Below are 15,965 nucleotides of genomic sequence, written 5' to 3' on the forward strand. Positions count from 1 at the left end.
CGTCCCCACTTGAATCCACCACCACAGGTCCCTCTGTACCTTCTGGAGGCTGGTCTCCCTGGAAGAGCTGATAATTCATTTTGATGAACATCATCTTCTCCACATTCTGTGGAAGCAACCTCCTACGCCTTTCGCTGACAAGGTTCCCGGCTGCACTAAACACTCTTTCGGAGTACACACTGGAGGGGGGGCAACTCAGGTAAAATAGAGCCAGTTTGTACAGGGGCCTCCAAATTGCCTCTTTTTCCTGCCAGTACAGGTATGGACTGTCTGCCATGCCTACTTGGATGCTGTCACCGATGTAATCCTCCACCATTCTGTCAATGGTGACAGTATCATATGCAGTGACAGTAGACATGTCAGAAATTGTTGCCAGGTCCTTCAGTCCGGACCAGATGTCCAAACTTGGTCCTGCCTGTCCTGCATCACCGCCAGCGGGTTGCTTAGGATACCTAAGTTTTTTCCTGGCAGCCCCAGTTGCAGGAGAAAATGAAGAAGGAGCTGTTGACGTGTCACGTTCCGCTTCAGCTGACAGTGTGTTCACCAGCAGGTCTTTGCACCTCTGCAGGCTTGTGTCGGCCGGAAAGAGAGACACCACATAGGCTTTAAACCTAGGATCGAGCACGGTGGCCAAAATGTAGTGGTCTGATTTCAACAGATTGACCACCCTGGAATCCTGGCAAAGCGAATGAAGGGCTTCATCCACAAGTCCCACATGCCGAGCGGAATCGCTCCGTCTTAGCTCCTCCTTCACTTTCTCCAGCTGCTTCTGCAAAAGCCTGATGAGGGGAATGACCTGACTCAAGCTGGCAGTGTCTGAACTGACTTCACGTGTGGCAAGTTCGAAGGGCTGGAGAACCTTGCACAACACGGAAATCATTCTCCACTGCGCTTGAGTCAGGTGCATACCCCCTCCTTTGCCTATGTCATAGGTGGATGTATAGGCTTGTATGGCCTTTTGCTGCTCCTCCATCCTCTGAAGCATATAGAGGGTTGAGTTCCACCGTGTCACAACCTCTTGCTTCAGGTGATGGCGGGGCAGGTTCAAGAGTGTTTGCTGGCGCTCCAGTCTTCGGCACGCAGTCGCTGAATGGCGAAAGTGGCCAGAAATTTTTCGGGCCACCCAAAGCGTCTCCTGCACGCCCCTGTCGCTTTTCAGAAAATTCTGCACCACCAAGTTTATTGTGTGAGCAAAACATGGGACGTGCTGGAATTTGCCCAGATGTAATGCCCGCACAATATTGGTGGCGTTGTCAGATATCACAAATCCCCAGGAGAGTCTAAGTGGGGTAAGCCACTGGGCGATGATTTCCCTCAGTTTCTCTAAGAGGTTGTCGGCGGTGTGCCTCTTACTGAAACCGGTGATACACAGCGTAGCCTGCCTTGTAACGAGCTGGCGTTTCTGAGATGCTGCTACTGGTGACGCTGCTGCTGTTGCTGCGTAAGGTGATACATCTACCCAGTGGGCTGTCACAGTCATATAGTCCTTAGTCTGCCCTGTTCCACTTGTCCACATGTCCGTGGTTAAGTGGACATTGTGTACAACGGCATTTTTCAGGACACTGAGGACACTTTTTCTGACGTTTCTGTACAGTCTCGGTATCGCCTGCCTAGTGAAGTGGAATCTAGACGGTATTTGGAACCGGGGACACACTACCTCCATCAATTGTCTAAATCCCACTGCACTAATGGCGGATACCGGACGCACGTCTAACACCAACATAGCAGTCAAGGCCTCAGTTATACGTTTTGCTTCAGGATGACTGCTGTCGTACTTCATCCTCCTCGCTAAGGACTGTTGGAGGGTCAATTGTTTAGTAAAAGTAGTGGTGTTCCTACTTCCTCTCTGGGATGATGAACGACTCCCAGCAGCAGCAACAGCAGCAGCGGCAGCAGTAGGCGTAGCAATGCAGGATCCTCCAGAGGAATCCCGGATAGGAGAGTCAGTCATGCCAGTGACATGGCCTGCAGGACTACTTCCGATCCTGACTAAGGAGGAAATTGACGAGGAGGGAGTTGACGGTGTGGTTTGCAGGCGCTTGGATACAACAGGACAACGGGATTTAGGTGTCCCTGGACTGCTTACGGTCTTAGCCAAAGTTTCTGAACTTGACAGTAACTTTTTATGAACGCGCTGCAGGTGCCGTATAAGGGAGGATGTTCCTAGGTGGTTGACGTCCCTACCCCTACTTATTTCACCTTTACATATGGTACATATGGCAAGACAGTTGTTGTCCGGATTTGGATAGAAATATTGCCAGACCAAAGAGGTGGAATGTTTGGTCTTCTGCCCAGGCATGACCGTGATGGGCTTTTTCATCCCACGGACAACAACTGTCTCCCCCGGAGCCTGATTTAAACAAACCACATCACCATCAGAATCCTCCTCGCCAACTTCCTCCTCAGCGCCAGCTACACCAGTATCCTCATCCTGTTGTACTTCAACAGTGACATCTTCAATTTGCATATCAGCAAGTGGACTGTGGGTGCTCCTTTCAGCACTTGCAGGGGGCATGCAAATGGTGGAAAGAGCCACCTCTTCCCGTCCAGTGCTGGGAAGGTCAGGCATCGCAACCACCACCACACTTGGACTCTCCTTGGGGATTTGTGATATCTTCTTAGAAAGCACAGTTCTTCGCTGTGCTTTTGCCAGCTTAACTCTTTTGATTTTTTTAGTGGGAGGAGGGCTTCCATCGTCATGTGAAGCTGAACCACTAGTCATGAACATACTAGGGATCGACCTTAGCCGTTCCTTGCCACTCCGTGTCGTAAATGGCATATTGGCAAGTTTACGTTTCTCTTCAGCTGATTTAAATGTCTTTTTCAAGGTCATTTTCCTGAACTTTGCCATTTGGGATTGTATGTGCCCTCTACTATGACATTGGGCATCGGCCTTGGCAGACGACGTTGATGGCATGTTATCGTCTATGTCATGACTAGTGGCAGCAGCTTCAGCACTAGGAGGAAGTGGTTCTTGATCTTTCTCTATTTTATTTTTATCGGAGAAAGTTTGGTCCTCCATTTATGTTATATCGATTTGATATATACGTGCGGCTAAACACAGAAAATAATTTTTTTTTTGGTTTGGACTGGAGTGTACTTTCGGGGGTTACAGCACCCTTAACGGTCAAGCCAGCCGGCCCTTTACTTATGACACAGGCGCACGCTTGGCACTACTTTGTTGATGCACGTGCGGCTACTGCGCACACAATTCACAAACACAGAAAATAATTTTTTTTTTGGTTTGGACTGGAGTGTACTTGGGGGTTACAGCACCCTTTAACGGTCAAGCCAGCCGGCCCTTTACTTATGACACAGGCGCACGCTTGGCACTACTTTGTTGATGCACGTGCGACTACTGCGCACACAATTCACAAACACAGAAAATAATATTTTTTTTGGTTTGGACTGGAGTGTACTTTCGGGGGTTACAGCACCCTTAACGGTCAAGCCAGCCGGCCCTTTACTTATGACACAGGCGCACGCTTGGCACTACTTTGTTGATGCACGTGCGGCTACTGCGCACACAATTCACAAACACAGAAAATAATTTTTTTTTTGGTTTGGACTGGAGTGTACTTTCGGGGGTTACAGCAAACCCTTAACGGTCAAGCCAGCCGGCCCTTTACTTATGACACAGGCGCACGCTTGGCACTACTTTGTTGATGCACGTGCGACTACTGCGCACACAATTCACAAACACAGAAAATAATATTTTTTTTGGTTTGGACTGGAGTGTACTTTCGGGGGTTACAGCACCCTTAACGGTCAAGCCAGCCGGCCCTTTACTTATGACACAGGCGCACGCTTGGCACTACTTTGTTGATGCACGTGCGGCTACTGCGCACACAATTCACAAACACAGAAAATAATTTTTTTTTTGGTTTGGACTGGAGTGTACTTTCGGGGGTTACAGCACCCTTAACGGTCAAGCCAGCCGGCCCTTTACTTATGACACAGGCGCACGCTTGGCACTACTTTGTTGATGCACGTGCGGCTACTGCGCACACAATTCACAAACACAGAAAATAATTTTTTTTTTGGTTTGGACTGGAGTGTACTTTCGGGGGTTACAGCACCCTTAACGGTCAAGCCAGCCGGCCCTTTACTTATGACACAGGCGCACGCTTGGCACTACTTTGTTGATGCACGTGCGGCTACTGCGCACACAATTCACAAACACAGAAAATATATTATTTTTTTAGCACTTGGGGGGAGCACCCCTGATGGACAGAGCACCCCCTGGACAACACTACAGCACTCCTTTAGGACTGGGACACTGCACAGGACTTTGGAGTGGACACAGCCCCTATGGAGAACTGACTGCACAACACAGTCCAGCCAGCCCCTATGGACTTTGAAGTAGTGGACACAGCCCCTATTAACAACAGCAGCACAGCACAACACAGCCAGCCCCTATGGACTTTGAAGTAGTGGACAACAGCAGCACTACACTACACTACACTACACAGCCCTAACTCCCACCCTCCCTCTTCACTGTCCACAGCCGAGTGAGAAAATGGCGCCGACGTGTGTACCTTATATAGGATCCAAAACCCGCGAGACTCGGAAGGCGGGAAGATGACGTTTTGCCTCGATTTCAGATCCGAGTCAGGCGGGAAAAGTCGAGCCTGACTCGGATCGGACTCGGATCGGGGGGGCTCGGGGGGGTTCGGATTTCAGAAATCCGAACCCGCTCACCCCTAATTATTACAGTAATCTAAGCAGTGCGATACAGTTGAGTAGCCCACTACAGTATTGTCCCGTGACCTGATCCCTCACACAGATGGACAATGGGTGCACAAGTTAGTAAAACGGGGGAATTGAGTCCCCTAGAAATAATTTGTCAGAGAGAGGGCGCGAAAGCTCTCAAAGGTATTTCTGTTATTTTCAAAAGAGCAGGATTTCCACCTGAAGGTACGCTAGACCCTGACAAATGGAAACGGTTCAGAAATAATAATATAGACTGGTTGACAAAGAAGAGTTATTTGGACACTGTCACAATATGGCAAACAGTTGCACAAGAAATAGAGGATGAACATAGGAAAAGGTCTGATTTAAATGATGTTATAGATAACCCACCACCATATGTACCAGTTAGACTGGCAGCTCCATCAACTGCAATACAAAATGAAGTATCCACATTAACATCCCAGAACTTGTATCCCAGAATTGACTTAAATACCATTCAAGGATGTGGCATAGAATCACAAGATAAAGTAAATTGAGATATAACTAGAGGAAGAGAATGTACATTTTGTCATTTTTGTGTCCCAGAGGGTTCAGAGAAATGTCCCGCTTGTGATAGCTGGGTATCACCTGATGCCCCACCATGTAATCAAGGTAGTAATGTAACTAATACTTCCCTTACAAATAAACAAAAAATGTCATATGTACTAAAAAGACTGGCACCCCATAACATGAGTCCTTGTAGGGGTACAATAGCGGGTCCAGAGGGACATCACATTTTACCTATAAGGGTACAAACATCTCCAAATCCCAGGTTTAATGCAGAGCAAGTAGATCCTGAAAATGGTCCTGAATACATTGAACAAGAGGTATATAACCCATGGTTTCAATCTGATATGTTAAGAATTGTTAATGATTTGCCTGATATCAGACGACATCTACATACGTTTTATCAGAAAATGGAACAGGTTAAAACTATTTACAGACCATGTTGGGTAGATCTGGAACAAATTGTGAAAGCATCAGCAGGACATGGAGAATATGATAAAATGATTGCAATCATTGTTCAGGGAGTTCAACAGGGCAGACCAGAAATTGTGGCACTTCCCGCAGTAGGAACAAGATATAGCCAACATAGTGGAAACTTGTTACTAAATAGAAAACAATGGAGATGTGCAGAGATTCAACAAACTGCTCCAGCTGCACCAGATTTAGTTCAAAAAACAGACACAGTACGGGCATAATATGATAAACTAATTACTAGACAGGAAGAAGAAGGTTATCCTGTTACAGAAGTAGCAGGAGCTAGGCTGTGTAAAACGAAGTTTTGAATGGACTTAGAAATGACTTGAGAACTCAGTTATTTCAGATCAGACCGGAAGCCATGGTAATGGATATTGAAGGAATTTTACAAGTATTGGAATGGATTGAGGATGTTGAACAGGATAAAAAAGACCGAAAAGCTACAAAAGCACAGGTAGTGACGGTGAATCTGGTTCAGAGTCAACCACCGCGGCAGAGAACAACTGCAAAGCAACCAACTAAAGGTTATACACAGAGGAAGCAGTATGACTCCCAAGGTAATGATATGACAGGCAAGTGTTTCTTTTGTAAACTTCCAGGACACCAAAAAAAAGGATTGCAGAAAGCATCAGAAATATTTGTTATCACAGCGACAGATGTCTGAACATCCGTACACTGCAGGAATGCAGCACCCACAAGCATGAAGATATACAGCTCCCGTGTCATCAGTGCCTATCTTTGCTTCACTTCAGGATAACATCACACCCACAGGTACTGTCACTGTTACTTTACCCACAGGACAAGAACTCGATTGTGTGATTGATACCGGAGCTCAGAAATCAGTTTTTATGCATGATCAGATCCCCCCTCAACTTCTTACTACAGAGACAATACAAGGCACAGGTCTGGGAGGTCAAGCAATGCCTCTCAAAGAAAGTAAACAACTCTTTTTGCTTATTAATGATGAACCTACTCCAGTTCCACGTGGCATTCCTCACCTCTCCCACTTGTCCGGTGAACCTGTTGGGAGCAGATATACTCGCACTTATGCAAGCCTCAATACAATACACACCAAGAGGAGTCAAGTACACCAGCAATATTCCAAATGAGGTGAGCAATAGTATTGAGGCAGCCATACAAGTTTATCTATTTCAGGAACATCCAGCAATTGACTCGCTGCCACAATGGATTTTAACTGTACCTGACAGACTGTGGTCAAAAGGAAAGACTGATGTGGGACTTCTACAAGTACAGCCAGTACAACTATCCCTCAAACCAGGTACCATACCAGTCTCTGTTAAACAGTACCCACTCACACCAGCACAAGAAAATGCTATTTCACAACAGCTGCAAACATACTTGGACATAGGGGTCATAATACAATGCAGGTCCCCTTTCAACACCCCTCTCTTCCCTGTAAAGAAGCGGGGTACAGGAAAACAAGGAGAAGTACAATACAGACTGGTTCATGATTTGAGGGAAATAAACAAGAGACTTGTAGTCAACACCCCAATAGTACCAAACCCACATACTCTCCTAAATCAGATACAACCCTCAGCAAGATGGTTCACCGTAGCAGACCTTGCAAATGCTTTTTTCTCTGTTCCTATTACAAAAGATTCCCAGCGTCTACTAGCATTTACACATAAAGGAAAACAGTATTGCTGGACACGCTTGCCACAAGGGGGTGCCACTTCACCAAGTGATTTTTCTGAAGCTATGTCCACAATACTTCAAGCATGGAGACCTTTATTTCCAGATGAAACTCAACTCATCCAGTATGTTGATGATTTACTGCTAGCCACCACATCTGAAAGCAAGTGCCAAGAAGAGACTGTATCCTTGTTAAAGTTCCTGGAGGAACAAAACTGCAGAGTTTCCAAAGAAAAACTACAACTAGCAAAACAGAAAGTGATCTTTCTAGGACATTGCATCTCACACGGCACAAGGCATCTAACAGAGGAAAGGAAGAAGCTGATATTACAAGCCAAGGTACCAAAGACTATAAAACAAGTCCGTTCCTTTTTGGGTCTCCTAGGATATTGCCGCGAATGGGTCCCCCTAGCCTCGGTATTCATGCAGACACTGTATGACAGCACCAAAAAGGAGGGCCCATATCCCACTCCCCAGCAGATGGAAGAAGCAGTGACGCAACTCAAAGTAGCTGTCACCACTTCCCCAGCCCTAGGCTTACCTGATTACAGCAAACCCTTCACCCTCTACTGCCACAAAGAAAAAGGCCATGCACTAGGAGTGCTCACCCAAAAACATGGACTGAAGCAACGACCAGTGGCCTACTACTCCAGCAAGCTAGACAACATTATCCAAGGGGCACCTACTTGCATCAGAGCGGTAGCAGCAGCAGCAGTCTTAAAAGACAAAAGCACAGACATCGTACTTGATCATCCGTTAACTATTCAAGTACCCCATGCAGTAACAGAAATACTTCAACAAGCCAGAACTAAACACCTTTCAGCAGCAAGGCTAACCAAATATGAAGTGGCATTACTCAGTGCAACTAACGTAACTATAAGAAGATGTACTACCCTCAACCCCGCCACTCTCCTTCCAAGTTTACTCGAGCAACAAGAAGATCCTGAATCACTAGATTCAAAAGGAGGGAGAAATATGGTCTATCCAGACTTATATGCCTGCACCGCAAGTGGTGAAGAGCAAAATGATCAAGTAAGGGACGATAAAATATACAATTCAAAAAATTTGGACTGTCATGATTGTCTGGCCCTTATGGATCAAGAAACCTCACCTTTACCACATGTTACAGACACTGCTCTCCCAAATGCACATTATGAACTGTTTGTAGATGGCTCTAGATATTATGACAATGGGACACCTTACACAGGATATGCTGTAACCACACAAGATGACATCATAGAAGCAGGACCACTACCCTCACATCTATCAGCACAAGCAGCAGAAATAGTAGCTCTCACAAAGGCTCTAGAATATGCAGAAAAAGCTACAGCCAACATCTATACAGATTCAAGATATGCTTGGGGGGTTACACAGGATTACGGAAACATATGGAAAAGCAGAGACTTTAAAACAGTGACAGGCAAACAAATACAACATGCAGAACTTATAAAACAACTTTTTCAAGCACTTGAATTACCCCATAAAGTGGCTATTATTAAGGTTCAAGCACATACCAGAAATCAGACCAGCATAACCAAAGGGAATTGCACAGCAGACAGAGCAGCAAAATAAGCAGCTAAACAGCCTTACAAAGGCATAACAGCATATGTCACACAAACTGAAGGTACAACAACAATGCCAGATTTTCAAGACCTACAAAAACTCCAAGAACAAGCAGGACCAGAAGAAAAATCATCATGGGAAAGGAAAGGAGCCTGCAAGGAGGAATTCACAGGACTATGGAAAGCAGGTAACCTATTATGTCTACCAAGGACATTGTACCCACCAATGTGTCAAGTTACTCATGGTCTCACGCATATAGGAAAAGATCAAATGGGAAACCTGGTAAAAGAAAGATGGATAGCTCCAGGATTCTTCCCAGCAGCTGCACGGTTTGTACAAGCCTGCTGGATCTGTGGGATCTCCAACCCAGGACAAAAGGTAAAGACTACCATGGGAGCCATTCCAAAAAGTTATTTTCCTTTCCAGAGACTGCAAATTGACTATATTCAGATGCCCAAAGTTGGGATTTATGAATATGCATTGGTCTGTTTAGACACCTTCACAAAATGGATTGAGGCCTGGCCAGTGGTTAAAGCCACTGCAAGGAACACAGCAAAAAAACTCCTCTCAGAAATCGTCTGTAGGTATGGAGTACCAGAGGTAATTGAATCAGATAGAGGCACACACAGGAGAAGTAATGACTCATATCATGGAAGATTTGGGGATTCAACAGGCCTTTCACATGCCCTACAGGCCACAGGCCAGTGCCCTAGTAGAGAAATTCAATGGAACTCTTAAACTTAAGATATTAAAAGCAGCACAAGAGACAGGGAAAAATTGGTTAGAATGTTTACCAATAGCTCTGTTTAGTATAAGAACCACCCCATCTAAAGCCACAGGGCTGTCTCCATATGAAATTTTGTTTGGGACTATCCCTAAGATAGGATGTTATTATCCACAAGAAATGCAACATAAACATGCTGACTTAACTGCATATGTAAAAGCCTTAACTGAAAAACTCACCTCTCTGCATTCTCTAGCTTTCGCCTCTCTCCCAGATTCTAAGGCAGATCTCAGTCCACATCAGCTGCAACCAGGTGACTGGGTCTATCTGAAAAGACACGTCAGGAAATCGCTGGAACCCAGATGTGATGGGCCATACCAAGTGTTACTGACTACTCCAACATCGGTGAAAGTTAAAGGGAGAGAGACTTGGATTCACGCGTCACATTGCAAACTCACTAAAGTTAAGTTTGATTTTTAAAAAAAATATGATCATGTGGAAAGAATTAATGGGTCCTAATCCAGAAAGAGGTGTGTGGGGATGCATTATGTGTATAAGCCTCTTTATAGTGCTCACCTATACATATATGTATGTATGATAGGTAGACAAATTGTACTGCCAGAAGCTCAACTGCTAGATCAGATTAATTATAAAAGGAGGGAATGAGAGAGATAAATGTATTCCCCCTATGTAATCAAGCATATATAGTTATAAATAATACTGATCTCTGATTATTGCTTTATGAACTAATAACCTTTGCTGAAAATATGTGTTTCTGCATGTTCCCCCTAGTTTAGGATCAGCTGATTTAATCTGTGGGTTATTTCTCCTGCTGTCTCGTCTAGAAATTTATAGATGTTTATAATGTAACAAAAGTCTTGGTGTCATATGCTTAATGTTTGAAACCATCTCAAAAGAGGAAGTGCACCAGACTCTGGAAATACCCTTGTATCTAAAGATTAGTATGTGTCTTACTTCTCCGAACCACATCCGGTTTTTTGTAACAAATGAGATACTGTGTGTTTTAAAGAATCTGCTATATTAACCCCATCGGATTAAATGAGTCTTCAGTGTCAATCTCTTAAACACGACTTGCTGTTTGATTTATTGGGGTTCCCAGTCGACTGGTAAGGGGGAAACACAGAACTGACAATCGAAGGGACTTGGTAGTGGAACATCTCCAACATTTCATGGGGGCTCGGAGGAGGGAGATTTATTGATCTCGATCCAGGATTTCTGGGACCAGTGCCGCTGCTACAGAATAGATGACACCACGTCCGCCTGCTGTACACAACTACTGACAATCCCGGGTGAGTGATTTCAAAGTTATGATTTCAACTTAATTACTCCGTCAGTGTTTGTTTACTGCCTGTGAGACAGTCTATCTATATGTAGTAAGTATACCTGGTATATTTTGAATCCGATTGTCTGTTTCTGAATTATTTTCATGATACAGTAAAAATTAATGTTATATGAATGCCATGTAATAACTGTTTGTGTACTGTTACTCTCTGGTATAAGAAACATATTAATGAATTCAACTGTCAATTGCAATCTGTAGGTTCTATTGTACATTCTGGTGTTTTACAAAACAAGGATATCTCTTTTGTGGTCAGTATTGGTTGTCATGTTGATAAAGACATAATTGACAGATTTGTAGGAGAAGGATTTCCTGATTGTTTGGTGGGTTTACCTATTAATTTTGTACCTCTGCAATTTGAAATACTGTGTTATAGTGATAGTAGAAAATTACCCCTGTCAGTACAGAGAATTATTGAAAGAGGAAGTCCCAGTGTTTATTCTGAACGTATCAGTCAGTGGCAAAAGAAAACGAACAATATACATAGAAAGCTCAGAAAATAACAGATTTTAGACTAATTATTACAGTAATCTAAGCAGTGCGATACAGTTGAGTAGCCCACTACAGTATTGTCCCGTGACCTGATCCCTCACACAGATGGACAATGGGTGCACAAGTTAGTAAAACGGGGGAATTGAGTCCCCTAGAAATAATTTGTCAGAGAGAGGGCGCGAAAGCTCTCAAAGGTATTTCTGTTATTTTCAAAAGAGCAGGATTTCCACCTGAAGGTACGCTAGACCCTGACAAATGGAAACGGTTCAGAAATAATAATATAGACTGGTTGACAAAGAAGAGTTATTTGGACACTGTCACAATATGGCAAACAGTTGCACAAGAAATAGAGGATGAACATAGGAAAAGGTCTGATTTAAATGATGTTATAGATAACCCACCACCATATGTACCAGTTAGACTGGCAGCTCCATCAACTGCAATACAAAATGAAGTATCCACATTAACATCCCAGAACTTGTATCCCAGAATTGACTTAAATACCATTCAAGGATGTGGCATAGAATCACAAGATAAAGTAAATTGAGATATAACTAGAGGAAGAGAATGTACATTTTGTCATTTTTGTGTCCCAGAGGGTTCAGAGAAATGTCCCGCTTGTGATAGCTGGGTATCACCTGATGCCCCACCATGTAATCAAGGTAGTAATGTAACTAATACTTCCCTTACAAATAAACAAAAAATGTCATATGTACTAAAAAGACTGGCACCCCATAACATGAGTCCTTGTAGGGGTACAATAGCGGGTCCAGAGGGACATCACATTTTACCTATAAGGGTACAAACATCTCCAAATCCCAGGTTTAATGCAGAGCAAGTAGATCCTGAAAATGGTCCTGAATACATTGAACAAGAGGTATATAACCCATGGTTTCAATCTGATATGTTAAGAATTGTTAATGATTTGCCTGATATCAGACGACATCTACATACGTTTTATCAGAAAATGGAACAGGTTAAAACTATTTACAGACCATGTTGGGTAGATCTGGAACAAATTGTGAAAGCATCAGCAGGACATGGAGAATATGATAAAATGATTGCAATCATTGTTCAGGGAGTTCAACACGGCAGACCAGAAATTGTGGCACTTCCCGCAGTAGGAACAAGATATAGCCAACATAGTGGAAACTTGTTACTAAATAGAAAACAATGGAGATGTGCAGAGATTCAACAAACTGCTCCAGCTGCACCAGATTTAGTTCAAAAAACAGACACAGTACGGGCATAATATGATAAACTAATTACTAGACAGGAAGAAGAAGGTTATCCTGTTACAGAAGTAGCAGGAGCTAGGCTGTGTAAAACGAAGTTTTGAATGGACTTAGAAATGACTTGAGAACTCAGTTATTTCAGATCAGACCGGAAGCCATGGTAATGGATATTGAAGGAATTTTACAAGTATTGGAATGGATTGAGGATGTTGAACAGGATAAAAAAGACCGAAAAGCTACAAAAGCACAGGTAGTGACGGTGAATCTGGTTCAGAGTCAACCACCGCGGCAGAGAACAACTGCAAAGCAACCAACTAAAGGTTATACACAGAGGAAGCAGTATGACTCCCAAGGTAATGATATGACAGGCAAGTGTTTCTTTTGTAAACTTCCAGGACACCAAAAAAAAGGATTGCAGAAAGCATCAGAAATATTTGTTATCACAGCGACAGATGTCTGAACATCCGTACACTGCAGGAATGCAGCACCCACAAGCATGAAGATATACAGCTCCCGTGTCATCAGTGCCTATCTTTGCTTCACTTCAGGATAACATCACACCCACAGGTACTGTCACTGTTACTTTACCCACAGGACAAGAACTCGATTGTGTGATTGATACCGGAGCTCAGAAATCAGTTTTTATGCATGATCAGATCCCCCCTCAACTTCTTACTACAGAGACAATACAAGGCACAGGTCTGGGAGGTCAAGCAATGCCTCTCAAAGAAAGTAAACAACTCTTTTTGCTTATTAATGATGAACCTACTCCAGTTCCAGTGGCATTCCTCACCTCTCCCACTTGTCCGGTGAACCTGTTGGGAGCAGATATACTCGCACTTATGCAAGCCTCAATACAATACACACCAAGAGGAGTCAAGTACACCAGCAATATTCCAAATGAGGTGAGCAATAGTATTGAGGCAGCCATACAAGTTTATCTATTTCAGGAACATCCAGCAATTGACTCGCTGCCACAATGGATTTTAACTGTACCTGACAGACTGTGGTCAAAAGGAAAGACTGATGTGGGACTTCTACAAGTACAGCCAGTACAACTATCCCTCAAACCAGGTACCATACCAGTCTCTGTTAAACAGTACCCACTCACACCAGCACAAGAAAATGCTATTTCACAACAGCTGCAAACATACTTGGACATAGGGGTCATAATACAATGCAGGTCCCCTTTCAACACCCCTCTCTTCCCTGTAAAGAAGCGGGGTACAGGAAAACAAGGAGAAGTACAATACAGACTGGTTCATGATTTGAGGGAAATAAACAAGAGACTTGTAGTCAACACCCCAATAGTACCAAACCCACATACTCTCCTAAATCAGATACAACCCTCAGCAAGATGGTTCACCGTAGCAGACCTTGCAAATGCTTTTTTCTCTGTTCCTATTACAAAAGATTCCCAGCGTCTACTAGCATTTACACATAAAGGAAAACAGTATTGCTGGACACGCTTGCCACAAGGGGGTGCCACTTCACCAAGTGATTTTTCTGAAGCTATGTCCACAATACTTCAAGCATGGAGACCTTTATTTCCAGATGAAACTCAACTCATCCAGTATGTTGATGATTTACTGCTAGCCACCACATCTGAAAGCAAGTGCCAAGAAGAGACTGTATCCTTGTTAAAGTTCCTGGAGGAACAAAACTGCAGAGTTTCCAAAGAAAAACTACAACTAGCAAAACAGAAAGTGATCTTTCTAGGACATTGCATCTCACACGGCACAAGGCATCTAACAGAGGAAAGGAAGAAGCTGATATTACAAGCCAAGGTACCAAAGACTATAAAACAAGTCCGTTCCTTTTTGGGTCTCCTAGGATATTGCCGCGAATGGGTCCCCCTAGCCTCGGTATTCATGCAGACACTGTATGACAGCACCAAAAAGGAGGGCCCATATCCCACTCCCCAGCAGATGGAAGAAGCAGTGACGCAACTCAAAGTAGCTGTCACCACTTCCCCAGCCCTAGGCTTACCTGATTACAGCAAACCCTTCACCCTCTACTGCCACAAAGAAAAAGGCCATGCACTAGGAGTGCTCACCCAAAAACATGGACTGAAGCAACGACCAGTGGCCTACTACTCCAGCAAGCTAGACAACATTATCCAAGGGGCACCTACTTGCATCAGAGCGGTAGCAGCAGCAGCAGTCTTAAAAGACAAAAGCACAGACATCGTACTTGATCATCCGTTAACTATTCAAGTACCCCATGCAGTAACAGAAATACTTCAACAAGCCAGAACTAAACACCTTTCAGCAGCAAGGCTAACCAAATATGAAGTGGCATTACTCAGTGCAACTAACGTAACTATAAGAAGATGTACTACCCTCAACCCCGCCACTCTCCTTCCAAGTTTACTCGAGCAACAAGAAGATCCTGAATCACTAGATTCAAAAGGAGGGAGAAATATGGTCTATCCAGACTTATATGCCTGCACCGCAAGTGGTGAAGAGCAAAATGATCAAGTAAGGGACGATAAAATATACAATTCAAAAAATTTGGACTGTCATGATTGTCTGGCCCTTATGGATCAAGAAACCTCACCTTTACCACATGTTACAGACACTGCTCTCCCAAATGCACATTATGAACTGTTTGTAGATGGCTCTAGATATTATGACAATGGGACACCTTACACAGGATATGCTGTAACCACACAAGATGACATCATAGAAGCAGGACCACTACCCTCACATCTATCAGCACAAGCAGCAGAAATAGTAGCTCTCACAAAGGCTCTAGAATATGCAGAAAAAGCTACAGCCAACATCTATACAGATTCAAGATATGCTTGGGGGGTTACACAGGATTACGGAAACATATGGAAAAGCAGAGACTTTAAAACAGTGACAGGCAAACAAATACAACATGCAGAACTTATAAAACAACTTTTTCAAGCACTTGAATTACCCCATAAAGTGGCTATTATTAAGGTTCAAGCACATACCAGAAATCAGACCAGCATAACCAAAGGGAATTGCACAGCAGACAGAGCAGCAAAATAAGCAGCTAAACAGCCTTACAAAGGCATAACAGCATATGTCACACAAACTGAAGGTACAACAACAATGCCAGATTTTCAAGACCTACAAAAACTCCAAGAACAAGCAGGACCAGAAGAAAAATCATCATGGGAAAGGAAAGGAGCCTGCAAGGAGGAATTCACAGGACTATGGAAAGCAGGTAACCTATTATGTCTACCAAGGACATT

At 43.7% G+C, this 15,965-nt stretch overlaps 2 protein-coding genes across 2 annotated transcripts; both read left to right on the forward strand.

Annotated features, from left to right (window-relative positions):
• Nucleotides 1-7,684: 7,684 nt before the first annotated feature.
• LOC148543082 (uncharacterized) lies at nucleotides 7,685-8,937 on the forward strand. The gene has a single exon (XM_088452023.1). It carries the CDS (start codon nucleotides 7,789-7,791, stop codon nucleotides 8,935-8,937), a length of 1,149 nt encoding a protein of 382 aa, XP_088308149.1. The 5' UTR covers nucleotides 7,685-7,788.
• Nucleotides 8,938-14,506: 5,569 nt separating this feature from the next.
• LOC148543083 (uncharacterized) lies at nucleotides 14,507-15,759 on the forward strand. The gene has a single exon (XM_088452037.1). The coding sequence runs from the start codon at nucleotides 14,611-14,613 to the stop codon at nucleotides 15,757-15,759; it is 1,149 nt and encodes a 382-aa protein (XP_088308163.1). The 5' UTR covers nucleotides 14,507-14,610.
• Nucleotides 15,760-15,965: the final 206 nt, after the last annotated feature.

This window comes from Taudactylus pleione, unplaced genomic scaffold (genome assembly GCF_031769625.1).
Source record: "Taudactylus pleione unplaced genomic scaffold, aTauple2 ptg000006l, whole genome shotgun sequence".
In the NCBI taxonomy this organism is placed as follows: Eukaryota; Metazoa; Chordata; class Amphibia; order Anura; family Myobatrachidae; genus Taudactylus; species Taudactylus pleione.